Genomic DNA, 23,619 nt, shown 5'->3' with positions numbered 1-23,619 from the left:
CCAGAGCGGCTGCACCAATTTGCATTCCCACCAACAGTGCAAGAGGGTTCCCGTTTCTCCACATCCTCTCCAGCATCTATAGTCTCCTGATTTGTTCATTTTGGCCACTCTGACTGGCGTGAGGTGATACCTGAGTGTGGTTTGATTTGTATTTCCCTGATAAGGAGCGACGCTGAACATCTTTTCATGTGCCTGTTGGCCATCTGGATGTCTTCTTTAGAGAAGTGTCTATTCATGTTTTCTGCCCATTTCTTCCCTGGGTTATTTGTTTTTCGGGTGTGGAGTTTGGTGAGCTCTTTATAGATTTTAGATACTAGCCCTTTGTCCGATATGTCATTTGCAAATATCTTTTCCCATTCCGTTGGTTGCCTTTTAGTTTCGTTGGTTGTTTCCTTTGCTGTGCAGAAGCTTTTTATCTTCATAAGGTCCCAGTAATTCACTTTTTCTTTTAATTCCCTTGCCTTTGGGGATGTGTCGAGTAAGAGATTGCTACGGCTGAGGTCAGAGAGGTCTTTTCCTGCTCTCTCCTCTAAGGTTTTGATGGTTTCCTGTCTCACATTTAGGTCCTTTATCCATTTTGAGTTTATTTTTGTAAATGGTGTGAGAAAGTTGTCTAGTTTCAACCTTCTGCATGTTGCTGTCCAGTTCTCCCAGCACCATTTGTTAAAGGGACTGTCTTTTTTCCATTGGATGTTCTTTCCTGCTTTGTCAAAGATGAGTTGGCCATACGTTTGTGGGTCTAGTTCTGGGGTTTCTATTCTATTCCATTGGTCTGTGTGTCTGTTTTTGTGCCAATACCATGCTGTCTTGATGATGACAGCTTTGTAGTAGAGGCTAAAGTCTGGGATTGTGATGCCTCCTGCTTTGGTCTTCTTCTTCAAAATTCCTTTGGCTATTCGGGGCCTTTTGTGGTTCCATATGAATTTTAGGATTGCTTGTTCTAGTTTCGAGAAGAATGCTGGTGCAATTTTGATTGGGATTGCATTGAATGTGTAGATAGCTTTGGGTAGTATTGACATTTTGACAATATTTATTTTTCCAATCCATGAGCAGGGAATGTCTTTCCATTTCTTTAAATCTTCTTCAATTACCTTCATAAGCTTTCTATAGTTTTCAGCATACAGATCCTTTACATCTTTGGTTAGATTTATTCCTAGGTATTTTATGCTTCTTGGTGCAATTGTGAATGGGATCAGTTTCTTTATTTGTCTTTCTGTTGCTTCATTGTTAGTGTATAAGAATGCAACTGATTTCTGTACATGGATTTTGTATCCTGCAACTTTGCTGAATTCATGTATCAGTTCTAGCAGACTTTTGGTGGAGTCTATCGGATTTTCCATGTATAATATCATGTCATCTGCAAAAAGCGAAAGCTTGACTTCATCTTTGCCAATTTTGATGCCTTTGATTTCCTTTTGTTGTCTGATTGCTGATGCTAGAACTTCCAGCACTATGTTGAACAACAGCGGTGAGAGTGGGCATCCCTGTCGTGTTCCTGATCTCAGGGAAAAAGCTCTCAGTTTTTCCCCGTTGAGGATGATGTTAGCTGTGGGCTTTTCATAAATGGCTTGTATGATCTTTCACTATGTTCCTTCTATCCCGACTTTCTCAAGGGTTTTTATTAAGAAAGGGTGCTGGATTTTGTCAAAGGCCTTTTCTGCATCGATTGACAGGATCATATGGTTCTTCTCTTTTTTTTTGTTAATGTGATGTATCACATTGATTGATTTGCGAATGTTGAACCAGCCCTGCATCCCAGGAATGAATCCCACTTGATCATGGTGAATAATTCTTTTGATATGCTGTTGAATTAGATTTGCTAGTATCTTATTGAGAATTTTTGCATCCATATTCATCAGGGATATTGGCCTGTAGTTCTCTTTTTTTACTGGGTCTCTGTCTGGTTTAGGAATCAAAGTAATACTGGCTTCATAGAATGAGTCTGGAAGTTTTCCTTCCCTTTCTATTTCTTGGAATAGCTTGAGAAGGATAGGTATTATCTCTGCTTTAAACGTCTGGTAGAACTCCCCTGGGAAGCCATCTGGTCCTGGACTCTTATTTGTTGGGAGATTTTTGATAACCGATTCAATTTCTTCGCTGGTTATGGTTCTGTTCAAGCTTTCTATTTCCTCCTGATTGAGTTTTGGAAGAGTGTGGGTGTTCAGGAATTTGTCCATTTCTTCCAGGTTGTCCAATTTGTTGGCATATAATTTTTCATAGTATTCCCTGATAATTGTTTGTATCTCTGAGGGATTGGTTGTAATCATTCCATTTTCATTCATGATTGTATCTATTTGGGTCATCTCCCTTTTCTTTTTGAGAAGCCTGGCTAGAGGTTTGTCAATTTTGTTTATTTTTTCAAAAAACCAACTCTTGGTTTCGTTGATCTGCTCTACAGTTTTTTTAGATTCTATATTGTTTATTTCTGCTCTGATCTTTATTATTTCTCTTCTTCTGCTGGGTTTAGGCTGCCTTTGCTGTTCTGCTGCTATTTCCTTTAGGTGTGCTGTTAGATTTTGTATTTGGGATTTTTCTTGTTTCTTGAGATAGGCCTGGATTGCAATGTATTTTCCTCTCAGGACTGCCTTCGCTGCGTCCCAAAGCGTTTGGATTGTTGTATTTTCATTTTCGTTTGTTTCCATATATTTTTTGATTTCTTCTCTAATTGCCTGGTTGACCCACTCATTCGTTAGTAGGGTGTTCTTTAACCTCCATGCTTTTGGAGGTTTTCCAGACTTTTTCCTGTGGTTGATTTCAAGCTTCATAGCATTGTGGTCTGAAAGTATGCATGGTATAATTTCAATTCTTGTAAACTTATGAAGGGCTGTTTTGTGACCCAGTATATGATCTATCTTGGAGAATGTTCCATGTGCACTCGAGAAGAAAGTATATTCTGTTGCTTTGGGATGCAGAGTTCTAAATAGATCTGTCAAGTCCATCTGATCCAATGTCTCATTCAGGGCCCTTGTTTCTTTATTGACCGTGTGTCTAGATGATCTATCCATTTCTGTAAGTGGGGTGTTAAAGTCCCCAGCAATTACCACATTCTTATCAATAAGGTTGCTTATGTTTATGAGTAATTGTTTTATATATTTGGGGTCTCTGGTATTCGGCGCATAGACATTTATAATTGTTAGCTCTTCCTGATGGATAGACCCTGTAACTATTATATAATGTCCTTCTTCATCTCTTGTTACAGCCTTTAATTTAAAGTCTAGTTTGTCTGATATAAGTATGGCTACTCCAGCTTTCTTTTGGCTTCCAGTAGCATGCTAAATAGTTCTCCATCCCCTCACTCTGAATCTAAAGGTGTCCTCAGGTCTAAAATGAGTCTCTTGTAGACAGCAAATAGATGGGTCTTGTTTTTTTATCCATTCTGATACCCTGTGTCTTTTGGTTGGCGCATTTAATCCATTTACATTCAGTGTTATTATAGAAAGATACGGGTTTAGAGTCATTGTGATGTCTGTATGTTTTATGCTTGTAGTGATGTCTCTGGTACTTTGTCTCACAGGGTCCCCCTTAGGATCTCTTGTAGGGCTGGTTTAGTGGTGACAAATTCCTTCAGTTTTTGTTTGTTTGGGAAGACCTTTATCTCTCCTTCTATTCTAAATGACAGACTTGCTGGATAAAGGATTCTCGGCTGCATATTTTTGCTGTCTAGCACCCTGAAAATCTCGTGCCAATTCTTTCTGGCCTGCCAAGTTTCAAAAGAGAGATCAGTCACGAGTCTTATAGGTCTCCCTTTATATGTGAGGGCACGTTTACCCCTTGCTGCTTTCAGAATTTTCTCTTTATCCTTGTATTTTGCCAGTTTCACTATGATATGTCGTGCAGAAGATCGATTCAAGTTACGTCTGAAGGGAGTTCTCTGTGCCTCTTGGATTTCAATGCCTTTTTCCTTCCCCAGTTCAGGGAAGTTCTCAGCTATGATTTCTTCAAGTACCCCTTCAGCACCTTTCCCTCTCTCTTCCTCCTCTGGGATACCAATTATGCGTATATTATTTCTTTTTAGTGTATCACTTAGTTCTCTAATTTTCCCCTCATACTCCTGGATTTTTTTATCTCTCTTTTTCTCAGCTTCCTCTTTTTCCATAACTTTATCTTCTAGTTCACCTATTCTCTCCTCTGCCTCTTCCATCCGAGCCGTGGTGGTTTGCATTTTGTTTTGCATTTCATTTAAAGTGTTTTTCAGCTCCTGGTGACTGTTCCTTAGTCCCTTGATCTCTGTAGCAAGAGATTCTCTGCTGTCCTGTATACTGTTTTCCAGCCCAGCGATTAATTTTATGACTATTATTCTAAATTCATTTTCTGTTATATTATTTAAATCCTTTTTGATCAGCTCATTAGCTGTTGTTATTTCCTGGAGATTCTTCTGAGGGGAATTCTTCCGCTTGGTCATTTTGGATAGTCCCTGGTGTGGTGAGGACCTGCAGGGCACTTCCCCTGTGCTGTGGTGTATAACTGGAGTTGGTGGGCGGGGCCGCAGTCAGTCCTGATGTCTGCCCCCAGCCCACCGCTGGGGCCACAGTCAGACTGGTGTGTGCCTTCTCTTCCCCTCTCCTAGGGGCGGGATTCACTGTGGGGTCGTGTGGCCCATCTGGGCTACTTGCACAATGCCAGGCTTGTGATGCTGGGGATCTGGCGTATTAGCTGGGGTGGGTAGGCAAGGTGCACGGCGGCAGGGGGGACAGGATTAGCTTGCTTCTCCTTAGGTGATCCACTTCAGGAGGGGCCCTGTGGCAGCCGGAGGGAGTCAGATCCACTGCCGGAGGTTTGGCTCCGCAGAAGCACAGAGTTGGGTGTTTGCACTGAGTGAGCAATTTCCCTGGCAGGAACCGGTTCCCTTTGGGATTTTGGCTGGGGGATGGGCGGGGGAGATGGCGCTGTCGAGCGCCTTTGTTCCCCACCAAGCTGAGCTCTGTCGTCCGGGGGGCTCAGCAGCTCTCCCTCCCTTTGTCCTCCAGCCTTCCTGCTTTCCGAGCAGAGCTGTTAACTTATGACCTCCCAGACGCTAAGTCACACTTGCTGTCTGAACACAGTCCATCAGGCCCCTCCGCTTTTGCAAGCCAGACTCGGGGGCTCTGCTTGGCTGGCGAGCCGCCCCTCTGCCCCGGCTCCCTCCCGCCAGTCCGTGGAGCGCGCACCGCCTCGCCGCCCTTCCTACCCTCTTCCGTGGGCCTCTCGTCTGCGCTTGGGTCTGGCGACTCCGTTCTGCTAATCCTCTGGCGGTTTTCTGGGTTATTTAGGCAGGTGTAGGTGGAATCTAAGTGATCAGCAGGACGCGCGGTGAGCCCAGCGTCCTCCTATGCTGCCATCTTCCCCTCCTCCTCTATGTAATTTTATTTTAAAGAAATTGTTGCTACTGATCCTTTTTTTCTTATTGCAAGCCTCTTATAAATGATTACTTAGGATCCCATGTTTGCTTATTTTTGCATCAAAATACTCTTTAATGCACTTGGGCTTGTTCCAGGATATCCACCTACTGTAAATGGAATTTTGTAGAGAAACAAAATGTGAGCCAGGATTACAAGGAAACTGTGTTCCTATTTCCTACAGAAACAGGGAGCAGTAGCTTGAGTGATCCTGAACTGGTAACAAACACTTCACATCGGCCCTCGAAAGATGAGTAAGAGTTTGCCAGGTAGAAAAAAGAGTTCATTTACTCTTATCCTCTGGGCTCCTATGGGATTTTCAAAGTTGCACACCTTGATCAAGTTAAAGGCTGATCCTCAGACTGAGCTCAAGGTCCTGCTATAAAACTCTGACTTGCACAGCTCTCCTAAATTCTGCTTCTTGCTTTCATTCACATTCACTCCCTGGCACCCTCCACTCCCACTGGAACATATCCGTTCCCTTATTCTCTAAGTCCTAACTATTCTTCGAATCTGTACAAAACCCTACCTTCTTGGAGCATTCTACTTGGCCCATACTCAACTCTTTCCTCGATTATACTCACATGGCACTGACTCTATCACTTGCTTGCCCACTTATGCAGGCCCTGCCTTGTACTGCTTTTGATGGGCTGCAAATTTCTGCAGTCTATGTCCCTAACTACACTGAGCTTCTTGAGCTCATTGTTGAATTACTCGAGTACTGTTCTCTATGTCTCCATAGCATACACACACTCTGAGAGGCTCCTAGGCTATGCTCACAGCAGACTCATGTGATAGAACAGAACTGTAATACAAGTACTCTTTATGTAATGAAATAACAGCTAACATCGATTTCTTATTTGTGAGCAGGAACTGCAGCAGGGAGAGGGGTGAACTGAATAAAGCAAGATCTCTGATCCAACTAATTTATTTTCTATGCCTACCAAACTCCTGTTCATTCTTTTTTTTAAATTTTTTTAATATTTATTTATTTTTGAGAGAGACAGAGACAGAATCAGAGACAGAGACAGAGCATGAGTGGGGGAGGAGCAGAGAGAGAGGAAGACACAGAATCTGAAGCAGGCTCCAGGCTCTGAGCTGTCAGCAGAGAGCCCAACAAGGGGCTCAAACCCACGAACTGTGAGATCGTGTCGTGAGTTGGACACTTAACTGACTGAGGCACCCAGGCACCCCTAAACTCCTGCTCATTCTTAAGATTCACTTTGAAAAAACTTGTCCCCAATTCAGAACCATCGAAGCTCCTTCTGCAATTTCTTTAGTTTCCCCATAAATGATGGCTCTCCTTTCATCCTATTACTGGTTGTCATCTCTTACGGGCAAATCCTACCTCTATTCAACAAGAAGGTAAAGTTAGATGCAGTGTACTGAATTAAGCTAAAGCGTGAAAGTGTAAGATGACATAAAAAATAACAATTGGTTTCTCAGGTGTCCATAAACAATAACATTCTAGAAAAGAAAGATGAATGAATTAGAGTGATCTGTTTTTAAATTAAATTTCAAAATATTCTCATTCAATTCTATATTTATATTTAAATTTCAGGCTGTGTATGTGGGAGAGTGAGAAACAGAGAGAGAGTCAGAGAGAGAGAGACAGTGTCTTGGTATCTCAAAAAAAATTTTTTTTGTCAGAATTTATTTTGACTGAGGTCTTAAACTACTCAGTTTAGATAAAATAACTCACTTGGATGGAGAAATAAGATCATATAGTGATAGAATGGCCAATACTGGATAGAGGGAGGGAATGAAACCAAATCACAGAAGAGAAGTTGGCATGAATGGATATAAAACAATCAGCATGCCATGTTTTTAATTAAACTAATTACAACTGAAACAAATACCTAACAAACAACCTAAAAATATCTCCACTGAATATAAGCTCAAACACATTAAGTAAAAAGGTATGTTTTGGATTACTTAGCATTTGAGATATCACCTCTAAGTAACATTTATAGATATTTTTATAAATAATTCACAAGACAGTAAAAAAACAAAAACAAAAACCTCACAAGTCTGAGCACTTTCACAAATGACTCACAAGTCTAGGACTCTAAGGTTTTTGTTTTTAAAGAATTTCCAGATTCCTCCAGAGCTGTAATTCCCAAGATGTGTACCAGGGTGTTCTGGGGTGTCTCAGTGAACTCACAGGGGTACAATAAGATATTTTAAAATTTCAAGGCAAACACAATGGTACTCAAGATCAATCAAACACCTCAGGAACTACTAGCTTGAGGTAGATCACAATTTTAACCTTAGATAACACTACATTCCTGCTGATGTGATCCTATCTTTTTGAAACTGGATTTTTCAGTTTGTGTAATAAAAAGCAAGAGGGGCACCTAGATGCCTCCATCAGTTAAGCGTCCAACTCTTGATTTTGGCCCAGGTCATGATTTCACAGTCCTGAGATCAGGAGATCAAGTCGCCCCTTGGGCTCCATGCTGGGCAAGCAGCCTGCTTGGGATTCTCCCTCTTCCATGTGAAAATCAATGTGAAACAGGAAATGAGAGTGGTGATGTCTACTCTGACTCAAATTTTGAGGTGATCCATGTCCCAAATATATAGAACTTGGCCTGTTATCCTACTGACCTAGAGGAACCATGAAAACATGACTTGACACTTAAGAATGCTATGAACTAAAAGTTTGAACACATGCTATAGCCACTACATTCTCTAAATTACTGTTTTAAGTTTGAAAGACACACACATGCACATGCACATGTACCCTCTGTCCTACATAAGACTTATTTTTTATTCCAATACCATCAAGCATCACAATTCTTTCTATCTTTAGTCACTATGGTTATCCTGCCTAGAAGTAGTATATTAAGATGGTTGTTTTTAAGCCAAGCAAACCCCATGATCTCAGCAATAATGTGTGCATTTAATTCTTAGCTCTATTCAAAAGTATAAACGTTCAAAAAATAATAAATTCTTCCTTTAAAATAAATAGGGTATGTTTCCTTTTTTTTTTAATTTTTTTTAACTTACATCCAAGTTAGTTAGCATATAGTGCAACAATGATTTCGGGAGTATATTCCTTAGTGCCCCTTACCCATTTAGCCCATCTCCCCTCCCACAACCCCTCCAGCAAACCTCTGTTTGTTCTCTATATTTAAGAGTCTCTTATGTTTTGTCCCCCTTCCTGTTTTTATATTATTTTTGTTTCCCTTCCCTTATGTTCATCTGTTTTGTATCTTAAATTCCTCATATAGGTGAAATCATATGATATTTGTCTTTCTCTAATTTCAGTTAGCATAATACCCTCCAGTTCCATCCACGTAGATGCAAATGGCAAGATTTCATTCTTTTTGATTGCCAACTAATACTCCATTGTATATATATGCCACACCTTCTTTATCCATTCATCATCCATTGATGGACATTTGGGCTCTTTCCATACTTTGGCTATTGTTGATAGTGCTGCTATAAACATTGGAGTGCATATATCCCTTCGAAACAGCACACCTGTATCCCTTGGATAAATGCCTAGTAGTGCAATTGCTGGGTTGTAGGGTAGTTCTATTTTTAATTTTTTGAAGAACCTCCATTCTGTTTTCCAGAGTGACTGCACCAGTTTGCATTCCCACCAGCAGTGCAAAAGAGATCCTCTTTCTCCACACCCTCGCCAGCATCTGCTGTTGCCTGAGTTGTTAATGCTAGCCATTCTGATAGGTGTGAGGTGAATAAGGTGTGTTTTCTAACTGCAGCTTAATCTACGGCATGTGAAAGTGATTGCACTGTTGTATGATACTTAGGAAACAGCAGAACAGAGTAGTTAGAAAACAGTAAACAAATCTCAGTTCCTACCCACCACCATCCCTTACGATTTGTATGGCTTTTGAAAAGTTTTATGTAGGGGCGCCTGGGTGGCTCAGTCGGTTAGGCGGCCGACTTCAGCTCAGGTCATGATCTCATGGTCCGTGAGTTCGAGCCCCGCGTCGGGCTCTGTGCTGACAGCTCAGAGCCTGGAGCCTGTTTCGGATTCTGTGTCTCCCTCTCTCTGACCCTCCCCCGTTCATGCTCTGTCGCTCTCTGTCTCAAAAATAAATAAACGTTAAAAAAAAAATTTAAAAAAAAAAGTTTTATGTATTTTTTTTTTTCCTTGCTTATCTGTTTTCTAGCTTGTCTAAGCACAGTTCTCTCAGTGCTGTGATGGGATTAGTAAACAGTACCTACCAGATACTCTCACTGAGAGCAATGAATAAAATGATACATAAAAATGCATAGCACTATGCCTGACACCCAATAAGTGGTAGCTGTTAATAACACATTATATTATAGAGAAAAATAGTCCTCCCAACAAAAAATTTGTCGATTAGCTTTAAATTTTTCCCTAGAAATTAGACTGAAAATTGTCTGAATCCTTCCCACTACAGATATTTTCCTTGTCTCCATTAGGCTGAGGAGCTTATACAAGAAGCCAAGTTTTTCATCACTTTTCTTGAGAGAACAGTTTAATGCAAGGCTGATGAGAAAGAAAGGTTAAATAACATATCAGGATAAAAGAGACTACAAAAAGTAGAGACTCCAAGCGGAAAGAAATAACTGATCTGTCTCAGACATTTGACACTATTGACTATCCTCTCCTAAAATCCTTTCTCCTTTGCTTCCAAAATCCTGCCCTTGCTTGTTTCTCCTCCTATATAGTGCTTTCTCCTTCTCTACCTGTTTGCTGACTCCACAGTCATTTCAGTAAATTATGCAACAATCTGTGGCAATGCCTGCTAAAACACATGAGGGCTATCTGGAGAGGTATGAATAACTCTAAAACAAGGTTAAAAGAAGAAGTGCTACAAGGGCATTAAAAAAATTGCATGAGGTTCGAGGGAAGAGGAAGTTACTGCTGGAAAGAGAGAATTAGGGAAGTCTTTGTAAAGGAGTTGCCCTTTTGGATGGGTCTTAAACATGATATAGGATTTGGATATGTGGGAATAAAGGGAAGGGCATGTGAACCAACAGGAAGAGCAGGAACAAGGGCGTAGAGGCAATGACCATGGGGTGTGAACAAGGAAGCAAAGCTTCATCATGGAGAAGAGAGGAAAATAATACTAGGAATGCTATTTGAAGCCAGACTATGGATGTCTCTGGGTGCCCCCGGGACCATCACCCTCTCTTCTTCACTGCATGAATTTCCATAGGGCTGGTGCCCACCAAATTCAATTATTTTGTTGTCTCAGTGCTTAAGACTATACCAAAAAATTAAAAAAAAAATAAGCTTCTTCAAATCTCATCATTAATAAACTAGAGATGCCTACATTCTGGTTCCAGTTCTACCATTAACTCGTTCTAAAATTCTGAGAAACTAATACAAACCCCCTTTCAGAGCACAGCTTTCTCTTCTGTAAAATGAAGGATTTGGTTTGATGAGCTGTCAAGGTCTTACCTCTGTGAAAATTACCCTTCAAAATAATGACTTCATTTAATGTATCCAAAAATCATAAGGATGCAGTTTTGCCATGTGACCTCCAAATAAATGACACTTCATTCCAAATTATAAAGACTCGGTTAAATGATGAAGTGCGGCTTTTAAGAATGGTCTTTAGGGGCGCCTGGGTGGTTCACTCGGTTAAACGTCCGACTTCAACTCGGGTCACGATCTCGCGGTCCATGAGTTCGAGCCCCACGTCGGGCTCTGGGCTGATGGCTCGGAGCTTGGAGCCTGCTTCCAATTCTGTGTCTCCCTCTCTCTCTGCCCCTCCCCCGTTCATGCTCTCTGTCTCAAAAATAAATAAACGTTAAAAAAAATAAAAAAAAAAAGAATGGTCTTTAAGCTCACTCTCCAGTTTTTATGGTAAAAAATAAAATAGAATGCCATCTTCAGGAAAGTGACTACCATATTTGTCAGTTATAAAATGTATGCATTTTTAATTGTTAATATTCATAAAACTATGAAGTCTTTCAAGCATAAACAAATTCATTATTTTCTGTTTTATTGGAGAAATGTTTAGATCAACAGTATATCTTAGAATTAAAGCAATGCTGAAATACTTGGCTGAAAAACTTTTTAATGAACAAACACTCATTGAGGACCTACTAAATACCAAGGACTATGCTGGGACCTAGGGTCATAAATTGGAAGAAAAAGACATTGTAATGCAGAAGTGAAGGGCTTCTAATCTAAAATGATAAGCATGGCTATTATGGGAGCAAAGAAACACTGCCTCCCAGGGACACATGGGCTCAAGCAGACACTTCATAAAGGGGGTGAGATGGGTTTTGTGACAAAGAATCCATAGACATCATCTAAGTAAAAAGGAGGAAAGTGTATTTAGCCAGTGGCAATCATATGAGCCACAGCACAGAGGGGAAGGTGGGTGAATTGAAGCCACTAGTAAGATATCTGGAATGGTCAAGAGTCAGAGGTATAAGATATGAGACTGGAATGGGTGAGCTCAAATTTCATCGTAAAAAGTTTAGCCTCTAATTCTGAAAGTGATGGAGATCCACCGAAGAATGCCAAACTGGAGAATATCTGACTGGAGAATGAAGCCATGCTGCAAAGTCTCATGTCTATGGATGACAAACTGATGGGGCATGGGGGCAGAGGGAGGAGCCTGATGAAGGTATGGGTATAAGGAAGCTGCTATAGTAGTCCAGATGAGTTGTGAAGAAGACATGGCTACTCATAAGGGGATAAGACAGTTATTTTTCAAGATAGAAGAAATGGGGGCAGTGAGCCTGGGTGGCTCAGTTGGTTGAGCATCCGACTCTTGATGTAGGCTCAGGTCATGATCTCAGGGTTCATGAGTTTGAGCCCCTTATCATCAGGCTTGGCATCATGCTGGCAGTACAGAGGATGATTGGGATTCTCTCTCTATCCTTCTCTCTCTCTCTGCCCTCCCCCCCCCCCACTTGTGCAGACACTCTCACTCTCTCTCCAAACAAACTTAAAAAGAGAGAGAGAGAGAGAGAGAGAGAGAGAGAAAGAGAGAAGAGAGAGGATTTAATTAATACCTGTGCATGAGAAACAAAAAGGAGTGGGGAATGGTAGAAGTTAAAACCTGAGTTTTTTTCAAAGAGTAAATTAAGATCATATACTTTTTAATTGAATTCTCAAACAGTTGGAAAAAAAAATAGCGGAACTCAATAATTTGAAACCCAGGCTGCAGTCACAGTCTTGACCTTGCCAAGTTGGAGACTATTCTAGTACACCAGCCTAGAAGATGAGAATCTTCCTTTGAGGGAATAAACGTGATTTCCAGCCCAGGAGTAGTAGAGTCAGCATATCCCTCTGGAAATTTCCATCTCAGAATCTAAGAAAGTGAAAGAAAAAAAAAAGGGCATGGGGGCTCTCAACGACTTGAAAGCTTTGCAGGATTCCCTAGGGTGAATCATCAGAAGAAGGAAAGGGCTCTAAGCCTTACTACAAAGGAGCTCTTCTCAAAAACTTTTCAGGTGAGCGAGGGCTCCAGTATTAATGCCAGTGACTGCTTAACACCAAACCACTTTCACTGAACAACCACTATATACCGGACACCATGCTCTACTTTTGCTGGGCCCAGTTTCCTCACCTACAAAATTGGAAATAATAAGACCTATTTGACAGAATCACTGTGGTGTTTAAACTGCAAAGATTGACTTGACAAATTGATAAATATAAGGAACCATCACTCTTAACCTTTAGCTTAGCATATGCATCCTTTCATGGGCCCACATGTTGTAACCTATAGCCATGCCAGGTTACCGCTGTCCACACCGTGTCCTCACCCCTACACTATAGCTAGGGTAGGTGGCCTGTTTTGACTTTCTTTTAGCACCCCTTCAGAGCACTTATCAGAACAGTGATTAAATAATTATCCCACCAGACTATCAGATTCCATAAGCATGAAAATTGATCCATTTTGTTTACCCCTAAATCCCTCTGCTTATCAAGTGAATGAATAAATTCTCCCAGGAAAAATCTTATACCTCTCAAATCCTCAAATTTTAAAATGACTTTTTAAATAAAATTCAGTAAAATAAAACAAAAAAATTTAAGTACCATTTCAACCCTCAATGAGAATAACTATATTCATGACAAGAAGCCACCATGAAATGGATCCTGGGTTTCCTTTAGACCTGGTCAGGCCTCAAGGACTCCAATCACTTCTTACTTGCTAGGACCCCACCAATTCTGCCCCCAATGGCTCTATGGCCTGAAATCCATCCTCGTTCTAGCCATCAACCTTCCATCACCTCATCCCTACTGCTTTAATTCTTCTTTTCATGATATGCACAATCTATAGACAATGTGGAGCCACCAAGGTGATGTTCTGGGAAGATGAACTTGACCTTGGTACACATAACAACTGCAGGAAGAAGAGACTAGAGCTATACAAGTGGCTATTATACAGGTAAGTAATAATAGCGCTGCCCTTGATCTAAAGCAGTGACAGGAGAAGCATAATCACTATCTGACTTGGAGAGTCAAAGAAGAAAAGATGGCACAAGTTTCAAGTCCAAGTGAGTGGCGGAAAGGTGTATAGCAAGTCCAGTGAGTGGTGAAAGATATCTAGTATAGACAGACAAATAGCACCCTGTGCTACTTATCATTAAAAGGGGTGATTGTGGATATTCTTTGTAGTCCTTTGTTGTTGCTATTGTTGTTTTCTTTTGGGCTTTCCAATTTTTGCTACACTGAGCATACATTACTTTATTAAAAGAGAAAAAACAACAATCTTTGTTTTTTATGCCACTTTGCTATGACATACTAATCTTGCAATATGTGTGAGATATCATAAAGGAGATGCCCGGCATGAAGACAGAACTGTACGTCTGAAGGGCATGAGAAGTCAAGGTTATACGCACATTTTTGGAGTCATCTGCATGGAGTTTAAAGCCATGGGAATGCCTAAGATTCTCAAGAGAAGGAGACAGAATTGACGAGAGCCAGAAGATGAACTTCTGCTTCAAGCTGTACAGCCCTGAAATCACTCACAAGGAGTAGCTGGTGGTAGGTAAGGGTACAGGAAACATCCCACTAGTTAGAGGCTTTATCCAGCCTGCTTGAATTTAAGCTCAGAGAGTGGATGGATGTGGTGCAGGTAGGACCCCATCTGCACCGCCAGAATATTTTGGAGTAGCCTATATTGGTACAGTTCACTCGCTGTTACTGTGATTTGCTTTGGTGCCATCATGCCCACTGAACTGTGAACTTCTTAAGGTCAGGAATCGGGTCTTGTTCAATACTTTACCCCTCTTTGTTTTCCCCTCACCCAGAACAGTACCTAACACATACCAGGCATTTCATAAACATTTGTGCTGAAGCCACACACATTAGAACTGCTCCTCCCCATCCCTTCCTTCTTTCAGATGACTTGGCTTTCCTTGGTCAGACTGCTATGTGCTCTCCTGTCAGAACCAGTCCTCTAAAACCTAGATGAGTGGACATGTCCCACATGCCTAATGCTCATGTGTCTGTGATAGATGGAGATTCTAGTGAGTGCCCTGTAAAAAACCCTGAGGTGCTTTCCCCACACATCATTCACCCTACTTAGAAAGTTCACCATCTTGCTCAGTGCACATACCGCTTACCTGTAAGCACACACCATGTTAGTCCACATGGTATTTAGAAAATTTATAATTAGCCAGGCTAGAAACAAAGCAATAAACTGCCCAGCAGAATGTGGCCCAGACTCGACATGCATTTTTATTTTTTGCTTTTTGCTTGACATGATGGTTGCCAAATTTAGCTCTTTCTACATTTCTAGATCTATTATGTTGATATTTAAGACCTTTCTTCTAAACTTCCTTGGAGAATTACAGGTTTTTTTTTTAGGAAATTGACACTGAAGAGATAGTAAAGTCCAAAACCTTCCCCCAATTGACTGTCACAATGTGGAAGCATTTTATAAATTCTGAAACAACACAGCACTGTAATCCAGATGAATCTCATGGCCACTGGAGTGGGGATTCAGTGTCCTGGGGCTCCTGATTCTAGGCCCATGCTGCCTCCTTCCATCGCTCTGCCTGTTGGATAGTTAATGTCCTCCAGTGCTTCCTTGTCACACAGCATAGGCACGGAAAGTTAGCAGAGATGTGCCCTGATGGAAATGTTTTTCCTCGGCTACTTTTCCTCCTCTGCCCCTTGCTAACTCTTGCGACCCTGGACCAGTCCCTTAACTCTGATTCTTCATCTTGTCTGATATAAAATAGATTTAGTTTAGTACCACCTGATCTGTCTATACCCTCAGCGATGCTGGGAAGATCAATCAGGAAAATGTTGTGAAGGTATTTTGTAATAACAATTAAAAGCAAGAGTAAGGGCACCTTGGGTGGCTCAGTCTGTTGAGTGTCCGACTGGATTTCAGCTCAGGTCATGATCCCAGGGTCGTGAGATCAAGCCCCACGCTGAGCTCCTCACTGAGTGTGAAAGCTGCTTAAGATTCTCTCTCTCTAAAATAAATACAATGAAAAAAAAATAGAAAAAAACAAGAGCAATAGCTAACATTTATTTAGCATTGATTTTGTGTCAGATAGGCACAACTTTACACAAATTAACCCATTTCATTCTTTTACCAACTCTAAGGTACGGGCTCTGCTATTGTCCCCAGTTACAGACAGGAAACCGAGGCACAGAAGCTAAGTGACCTGCCCAAGTCACAAACCTAGCAAGGAAAGAAGCTAAAATATGCTGCCACATACAACCTGGGAAGAGTGAAAACCTACTAGAGCTGACAGGAACTGCAGGATATAACATAATACAAATACGTGATGTCATAGGAAAATGGAACAATGGCCATTTACAGACAGGGCAACTGAGGTCCAGCCAGGTTTCATTGCTTACTCAATGTCAGGTGTATTTTTAAAATATATTTGTAGTATGTTGAAAGTGTTTTATTTTTAAATTGTGGGAAATTGAGCAAAACTGTTAGGAGACTGGGTACTAGATTCCATGACCAAATATTTTTTAATAATTTTTTTTAATTTATTTGTTTATTTTGAGACAGACAGAGAGAGAGAGAGAGAGAGAGAGAGAATGTGTGTGTGTGTGTGCATGAGCAGGGGAGGGGCATAGAGAGAGAGGGAGAATCCCAAGCAGGCTCTGTGCTGTCAGTGCGAGGTTCGATCCCACAAACCATTAGATGGTGAACTGAGCATGGCCACATTTTAAATTCTAGCACTTCCACCTAATCAGCTATTTTACTGGGGAATTAAAAATTAAAATGTGTGGACAACTGCAAGAATAAATGCGTATGAAATGTGAGCTACTATTACTATGGCTATCTCAATTCCTGCAGCTGGGTCCCAAAGCACGTTAAGAGTTCTAGACAAAATTGTATAGTTCTCTTTGAAAATGCTAATGGAGTAATTATAGTATCAGATTTGAAGAGAAATAGAAGAGTCTCAAGTGTGAACCTTTTATTTACTTTTTTCTTGATAAACCTATTTTAAAAACCTTACAACCAAGAATTAAATTTTCAGAAATAGATTTTCATTGCATTTCCTCTTTCTATCTGCATAGTGGCTCTGATTAATATCCAAAAATATGTTAGAAATAGGAAGTAGAAGGGGCATCTGGGTGGCTCAGTCAGTTAAGTGTCTGACTTCAGCTCAGGTCACGGTCTCATGGTTCATGGGTTCAAGCCCCGCGTCGGGCTCTGTGCTGGCAGCTCAGAGCCTGGAACCTGCTTCAGATTCTGTGTCTCCCTCTCTCTCTGCCCCTCCCTCACTCCTACCCTGTCTCCCTCTACCTCTCAAAAATGAATAAAAACGTTAATAAAAAAAAAGAAAAGAAAAGAAAAAGAAATAGGAAGGAGAAAGCAAGGACAACCTATTTACTAAGGAAGGAATACCTGTAAAGGAGAGGAAGGCATAACCCCAATGGGCCAGCAATGTCCCAGGGACTCATGGGCTTTAGTCATGAAGAACATGGCTTGATTCCAAGTAAAACAAAACTGTACCAAATCCAGCTCTCCCACTTATTAGGCAGGTGGCCTTGGGCAAAATGACTTAATTTCTCCTGATGCTATCAAGAGCTTTGGAACCCAGAGTTGACCCACTTGCTCCTCTATGTAGAATCTTTGGGATTCAGGGTGATTGCTATTCCCTACAAGGTTTGTGGAATTTACCATGTTGGTGTCAAGGCCTACTTCACAAGCCCTGAGAGGCAATTTTTTTTTTTTAAATTAAGTAATCTCTATGCCCAACGTGGGGCTCCAACTCATGACCTCATGCCCTGGAGATCAAGAGTGGCATGCTCTCCCAACTGAGCCAGCCAGGTGCCTCCTGAGAAGTATTTTGGAGTCTTTCAGGAACAGACTGGCCAGCTGAAGCGGCTATAAGAGATATATGATGGAAATTAGTTGGACAAATAAATAAGGCCCAACTTGGCATTGAATCAAATGAATATCAAAGGTCTAATGAGCAAAGATCCCCTCTATAGCAGATGGATCTGATATTCTATCAAGACAGGGCCATCCCCTCTATCTCACCCACACTCCTAACTAGTTCAAAGTGAGGCTCACCGTTCACTTTTTAGTCTCGCCTCTTCTTTCCACACACATAGCAGAGTTGAGAATAAAGAGGAAAGGGAATCATTCCTGTGTTTGGACAGACAGGCTGATCTGAAGGTGCCGTGAGGTACAGTTAGTTAACTGGAATCTGGGTGGGCAACTGAGGCTGGACTTCATATGAATTCACTCCTCACAGGGCTATTGATGTAGCACGAAACATGTCACCACAATGCTCCTATCATCCTTTCCCACAGGGCACAGGTTCCCCACAACCAGCTGTGCTTGATGCCCAGCTTATAACTCACCTCACAGGGTCTCTGGGCTGGAGGCTGACACAGACAGGTTCCCACTGAACATCAGAGCTCTGGGAAGAATTTCTCCAACTGACCTGCTACACACCACTATACGTACACAGACCTCTTACGTTTCTTATGTACACAGGCCTCTGTCACTAGAGCCTCCACAGCCATGTTAGTCCAGAACCATGGCTCAGGGGGCATTTCTAAACTTGGGATTTCAGCTGCTCATGTCAGCATGTTGTAATGCTGATAAAGCTAAAAGATGGTGCTGGGCATTTTGGAACAGATTCTATGTTCCAAATTTATTAAGATTTACTTTTTTATAATTTTTTAAAGTTTACTTATTTATTTTTTTGAGAGAGAGAGAAAAAAGAGACAGCATGAGTCAGGGAGGGGCAGAGAGAGAGGGAGAGAGACAAAAATCTCAAGCAGGCTCCAGACTGTCAGCACTGAGCTGGACGCTGGGCTGAGACCCATGAACCCTGAGATCATGACCTGAGCCAAAATCAAGAGTCTGATGCTTAACGAACTGAGCATCTGGGGGGCCCCCTCATTTATTAAGATTTAGTCCACATATTTATATCATGTCCTTCTTCCTAGCATTTATACATGGTCAAAAAAAAATGGTAGTATAACAGTAATCCTTGCAGCTCTCCTAGATAGTGGAGACTTTAGTCACCTTTAGCTGGCATCTGTTTGCTCATTTGCCATTTATTGGGAGAAAGCATTCTGCCTAATTCACAGATGAGTCGGCTGAAATCAGGAGGTTAGGAAACTTAACCTAAAATCGCCCAGGACATGGGGGGGTAAAACAGGGATTCAGTCGAAAGCGGTTCGACTCTGGAATTTAGTCTCTTAATCACTATACCTTTCTCTCCTCTCTGTTAGGTGGGGACACTGAGATTCATGGACGTTATATAACACGCCTGAGGTCACATCCTTATTTGCATTTGACACAAAAGTCTAAATTATAGCTATATCCCCTTTGAAACAGTAAGCTAATTCTAAACTTGAGTCCTGGATACTCCAGTACAGCCAGAAGAGTTTTCAGACACCAAAAAATGCAGCAACCGAGTACAGAGACACAGTGTGGCTTTTCTAGATGAAAAACCCAATCAGATAGTGGCTGGTAACATCTTCCGGTCTCTGATAACCCCCATGCTACTGGAGCTGCTGAAGATGACTTCAAATGCATGAATCTGTTCACATGCCAAAAGGTTTATCATAAGACTTGGCAGCTCATGATTAAAGAGGCACCGCAGTCCCCAGAACTTGAAGTGCCCTTTCAAAAATTTTCCACATTTGTTCTTGCTTCGAGTCATGATAAAGTGTTTCCAGTCAAATACACCAGCTAAAAATGAAGCTATTTTCTGAAGGACAAGTGCCGGGTTTGGGTCCAGCACTTACAAAGACTCCTGGTACCACAGACCATGGAACAGTCAGAGGTGAGGTGGGACTGTTCACAACGAATCCCAGAGGACCTTAAAACTGAGCAGGAAGATTCCTGAGCTGCCATGTCCAACCCCTTTGCACTTAACAAGGATGCAACCGAGCTGAAGGGACTTGTCTGAAGCCACTGAGCAGGTTAGTGAGTGGCAGAGCCAGGATCTATAATGAGGGGTTGGACATGCCCAGGTTGCAAACAGCTTCAGTCCGAGAACTCACGCTTGGAGCAGACATACATTTGCCTAATGCCCTGCCCAGCTCTGGGTACAAACCCTCAGAATCAAATTCTGGTTTCAAACATTGTAATGAAGCTTCACAGTTTGCAGATTTCTCACTGAAAACTTTAAGGCCAGATCAAGAAATCGTACGGCCAGGGTGCCTGGGTGGCCCCTGGATGGGCTCTGTACTGACAGACTGGAGCCTGCTTGGGATTTTCTCTCTCCCTCTCTCTCTGCTCCTCACCTGTTTGCACTTTCTCTCTCAAAATAAATAAACTTAAAAAATGAAAGAAAGAAATGACTAATGTCATAGACTCTTTGACAAAAGTGACCTTAAGGTATGTGCACAGGCTCCTTTTCATAGACCACAGAGAGTCAGAGAAAGAGAGAAATAATACTTTGCCCCCAGTACATACACACAAAGATCCTTGGCTTCACCAAAGCTGAGAACCTCAAACTCTCTTGACTGAAGGGTAAAGAGGGAGGCAAGAGCAAGGAGCAATTAAAAAGAGCAGTGAGTAAACCCCTCTAGCCTGGAACTCTCCTAGTTCCCGCTGTTAACAGGTCTGAAGACTCCCCCGTTGGTGGCTGGCATGACACTAAGGGCCTCGTCACCCGCAGCGTTGCCCACGCCCGGAAAACGAGCTGGAGAGGGAGAACTGAATGCAACTCCAGATAGTCTCTCTCTGGGTCCCTTCGGGGGCCCGCGCTGGGTCGAGTGATCCCAGGGGAGGGTGTGAGAGGGTGTTCAAGCAACAATCCCAAAGCGCCAGGGAATGCACTTGAAGTTTCAGCCAGAGAGAGAGAGAGAGAGAGAGAGAGAGAGAGAGAGAGAGAGAGAGAGAAACTTTTTTGTTTTCTTTGGAAACAAGTTTTCAACCCACCAGAAAAAGACTCTTGCGGCTCAGCGCCCCGGACTACACTAGACCTCAACCCGCTGCCCCGGGGCCTGCAGACCCGCTTCGAGGCCCTCCGGCCCTCGCGTCCTCCCCGGGTGCTCACCTGCGATGTCCCAGAGCTGCAGGCGCACTACTGTCTCAGGGTCCCAGTGGAGCACCTTGAGCGCGAAGTCCACGCCGATGGTGGCCCGGTAGTGCGAGGAGAAGTTCTGGTGCACATAGCGCTTGATGATGCTGGTCTTGCCCACGCCCAGGTCGCCGATTACCAGCAGCTTGTACAGGTGCTCCTTGTGCGCGGCCTGCATCCTGGCGGGCCGCCCGCGTGCCGTGCCGGACCAAGGGAGCGCAGCCAGCAGGGGCCTGGGCGGGAGAGGGACTCCGAGAGCGCGAGTGCGGGCGCCAGGGAGCCCAGCGGCGGGGCGGGGGCGAGAGGCGGAACTCCTCCCCGGCCGCCTGGAGAAACGCCCAGACAGGCGCCCAGGGGTTAATCCTCCTTCCTACCCCGCGCCGCGCCGCCTAGGAGGTGGGCGGAGACGGGAGCGTCTCCCGGGACTGGGAAGTGGGGGAGCTCGAGTGTGAATGCCTGTTGCGGAGGTTATTCGTAGGGCGCTTTGCAGTTTCCGAAGAGCTTTCCTCGCCTGTGATCCTGAACGCAAAGCTGTGAGGTGTGGGCTTTATTTCCCACGTTCTGCGTGCGGGAAAACTGAGTTAGAAAAGTTCAGTGTATTGCGGGAGATGAAAGTGACAAGCCTGGTGAACACAGGGCTTCTGAGCTCACAGCCGCGTCTCCAACCCACACTGCAGAGAGAGCTTGGAAGAGAGGCAGCGGATAATACAATTGTAGGAGGCCCAACATGGGGGGTTGGGTTCAGCATGCCCTGGTTTTAGAGGTGAGTGATCTTGGACAAGTCCTTTGATCTTGGGCAAGCCTCAGTTTGCTGTCTTCCTCAGTGACGTGGTAATGGTAATCCAGACACGTGAGCAGCCTTGCAGTGAGAACACTGAGCATTTTGACTCTTTGTCAGTGGTCTACCAAGGGGGATCACTGGGCTGAAAACGCAGAGGGTATCCTTGGCTTTTAGCCTCCTCTTCTATCCTAAAAGCTCTGGGCGACATTGAAAGACGATTTAAATAACTGGTCAGAATACTTCAAGTGATAATAATAGCAAGCATTTATCCAGCACTTGCTATGTGCCAGTTTTTATATGCATGTCGCTTAATTATCCTAGCAGTCTTAAAAGTGATACCATCATTCTTCCCCCTTTACAGAAGAGGAAACTGAGGCCTAGACATTTTAAGTAATGTACCCAGGGTCAAATAGGAAAAAGTCAAATTAAAAGCCAATTTTCTAAGCCAAAGAGGGGGTTTTTGTTTGGTTTTTAATTTATTCTTTTAACCAATATATATTTGTGCTTGGGATGATACAGAAATAGCACAAAGATTCCTGGTCTCAAAAACTTTACCTTCTTGTAGGTGAAGGCAGACGAAAAAAACAAAAATAAATAAGTACAATTTGTAACATATTAGTTGGTGATAAATAACGTAGGGCTACAGGTATGAAGAGTTGGAATGGGGTTGGCCTTTTAGATAGGGTGGCCAGGGAAGGCCTCCCTGAGAAGGCAACAATTTAGTAAAAACATAAATTTCTGAGGAAGTGGCATGCAGATCCATGTGATGAGCATTTTGTACCAAAGTGAATCATTTTGTACCCGAAAGTGCCAGGAACTGAGCCATGTCCACATTATCTCATTTCATCTTTCCAACTATATTATGAAGTATTTTGTCCAGTTTATCGAGGAGGAAAGCAAGACAGAGAGCAGTTCTCCCAAACCCATGCAGAGTGTTACAACTGGGACTTCAATACAGGCTTGTGTGAAACAGAGAATAGAAGGTGAGGCACGCCCATCATCTTTCTGCCTTCATCTGACATTACACATGCTCTCCTTCAGCCTCCATGAGCCCCTAACAAGAAGAGCGATGCCCCAGCTGCCTAACCTAGAGAAGTCACATAACCTCTCTGCACCTCAGTTTCCACAGGCACAAAGTGAGAATAATGGTATCTACCTTCTAGAGTTGTCGGTCAAAGTAGAGACAATATGTATAATAAAACGTCCCGCTGAATAGCAGGTGCTGACTAAATGGCAGCTATAAATAGCAAACGAGGGGCAAACTTTTCACACCCTGTTCTCTGATATAAATACTGAGGACCAGCATCATATCTTGTCAGCTTTCTGTCCCTTCAGGGAGTAGCTTGGCTCACAATGGGCACTAAGTGAAGGTGTGCAGCATTGCACTGGTTTGTGTTTTATTGGCTGCCTAGACAGGTGGACACCACTCTTTGGTTTCCACCGATGCAGGGACACAGCAGGCAGATTATATCTAACAAGTGAACCAACTAGTCTTCCTGCTTAAAGTATTGGCCAACGCTGTGGCTTCACTATGCAGGGAGGGGAGTTCACAAACCTCAAGGGGTCAGGCCCTTCTGAGAGCCTGCAGAATGAGGGATGATGACAAAGGCCTTCCCTAGATCTAAAATCCTGGGTCTGTAGACCTGAAGACAAGTTTGGTCTGGGCAAGGAACTGGGGGTGGAAACAAGGAGCGGGTAGAGGGTTGAGACATTACATGAGCCAGCAGCCCTCAGTGTTATGCCTGCCCCAGCTGCTTTACAGGCCCCAGCCTGTTTCCCAGCCTAGTCCAAGCTGAGCCATCCCCAGCGTTACTTGGTCTCCTCTTCTGATTGCGAGCATGTTGGAGCACCAGATAGTTAGATTTACCATGTAGGACAGGCAGACCAAGATTCAGGTTTTCTGAGACCTAAAGCTTATAAAATTGGGTGGGCAGTGGTCTTTAAGCAAAAGAATACAAAATTAAGGAACAGATCCTAAAGCTTCAGCCTCACTGCCTCTAACAGGGCCTCCCTGTTAGG

General features: G+C 42.9%; 1 protein-coding gene across 2 annotated transcripts in view; it reads right to left on the bottom strand.

The window, feature by feature from the left end:
• Window positions 1–23,619, bottom strand: part of RAB38 (RAB38, member RAS oncogene family) — a 136,794-nt gene that overhangs the window by 42,026 nt on the left and 71,149 nt on the right. For both annotated transcript variants that reach the window (XM_030332438.2, XM_032595055.1), the window contains exon 3: window positions 20,796–21,797. In XM_030332438.2, coding sequence (XP_030188298.1) covers window positions 20,796–20,997 — 202 coding nt within the window. In that variant the 5' untranslated portion in view covers window positions 20,998–21,797. The remainder of the gene's footprint in view (window positions 1–20,795; window positions 21,798–23,619) is intronic.

The sequence above is a fragment of the Lynx canadensis genome, chromosome D1 (genome assembly GCF_007474595.2).
Source record: "Lynx canadensis isolate LIC74 chromosome D1, mLynCan4.pri.v2, whole genome shotgun sequence".
NCBI lineage: Eukaryota > Metazoa > Chordata > Mammalia > Carnivora > Felidae > Lynx > Lynx canadensis.
This window is presented reverse-complemented; position numbering and strand designations above follow the sequence as displayed.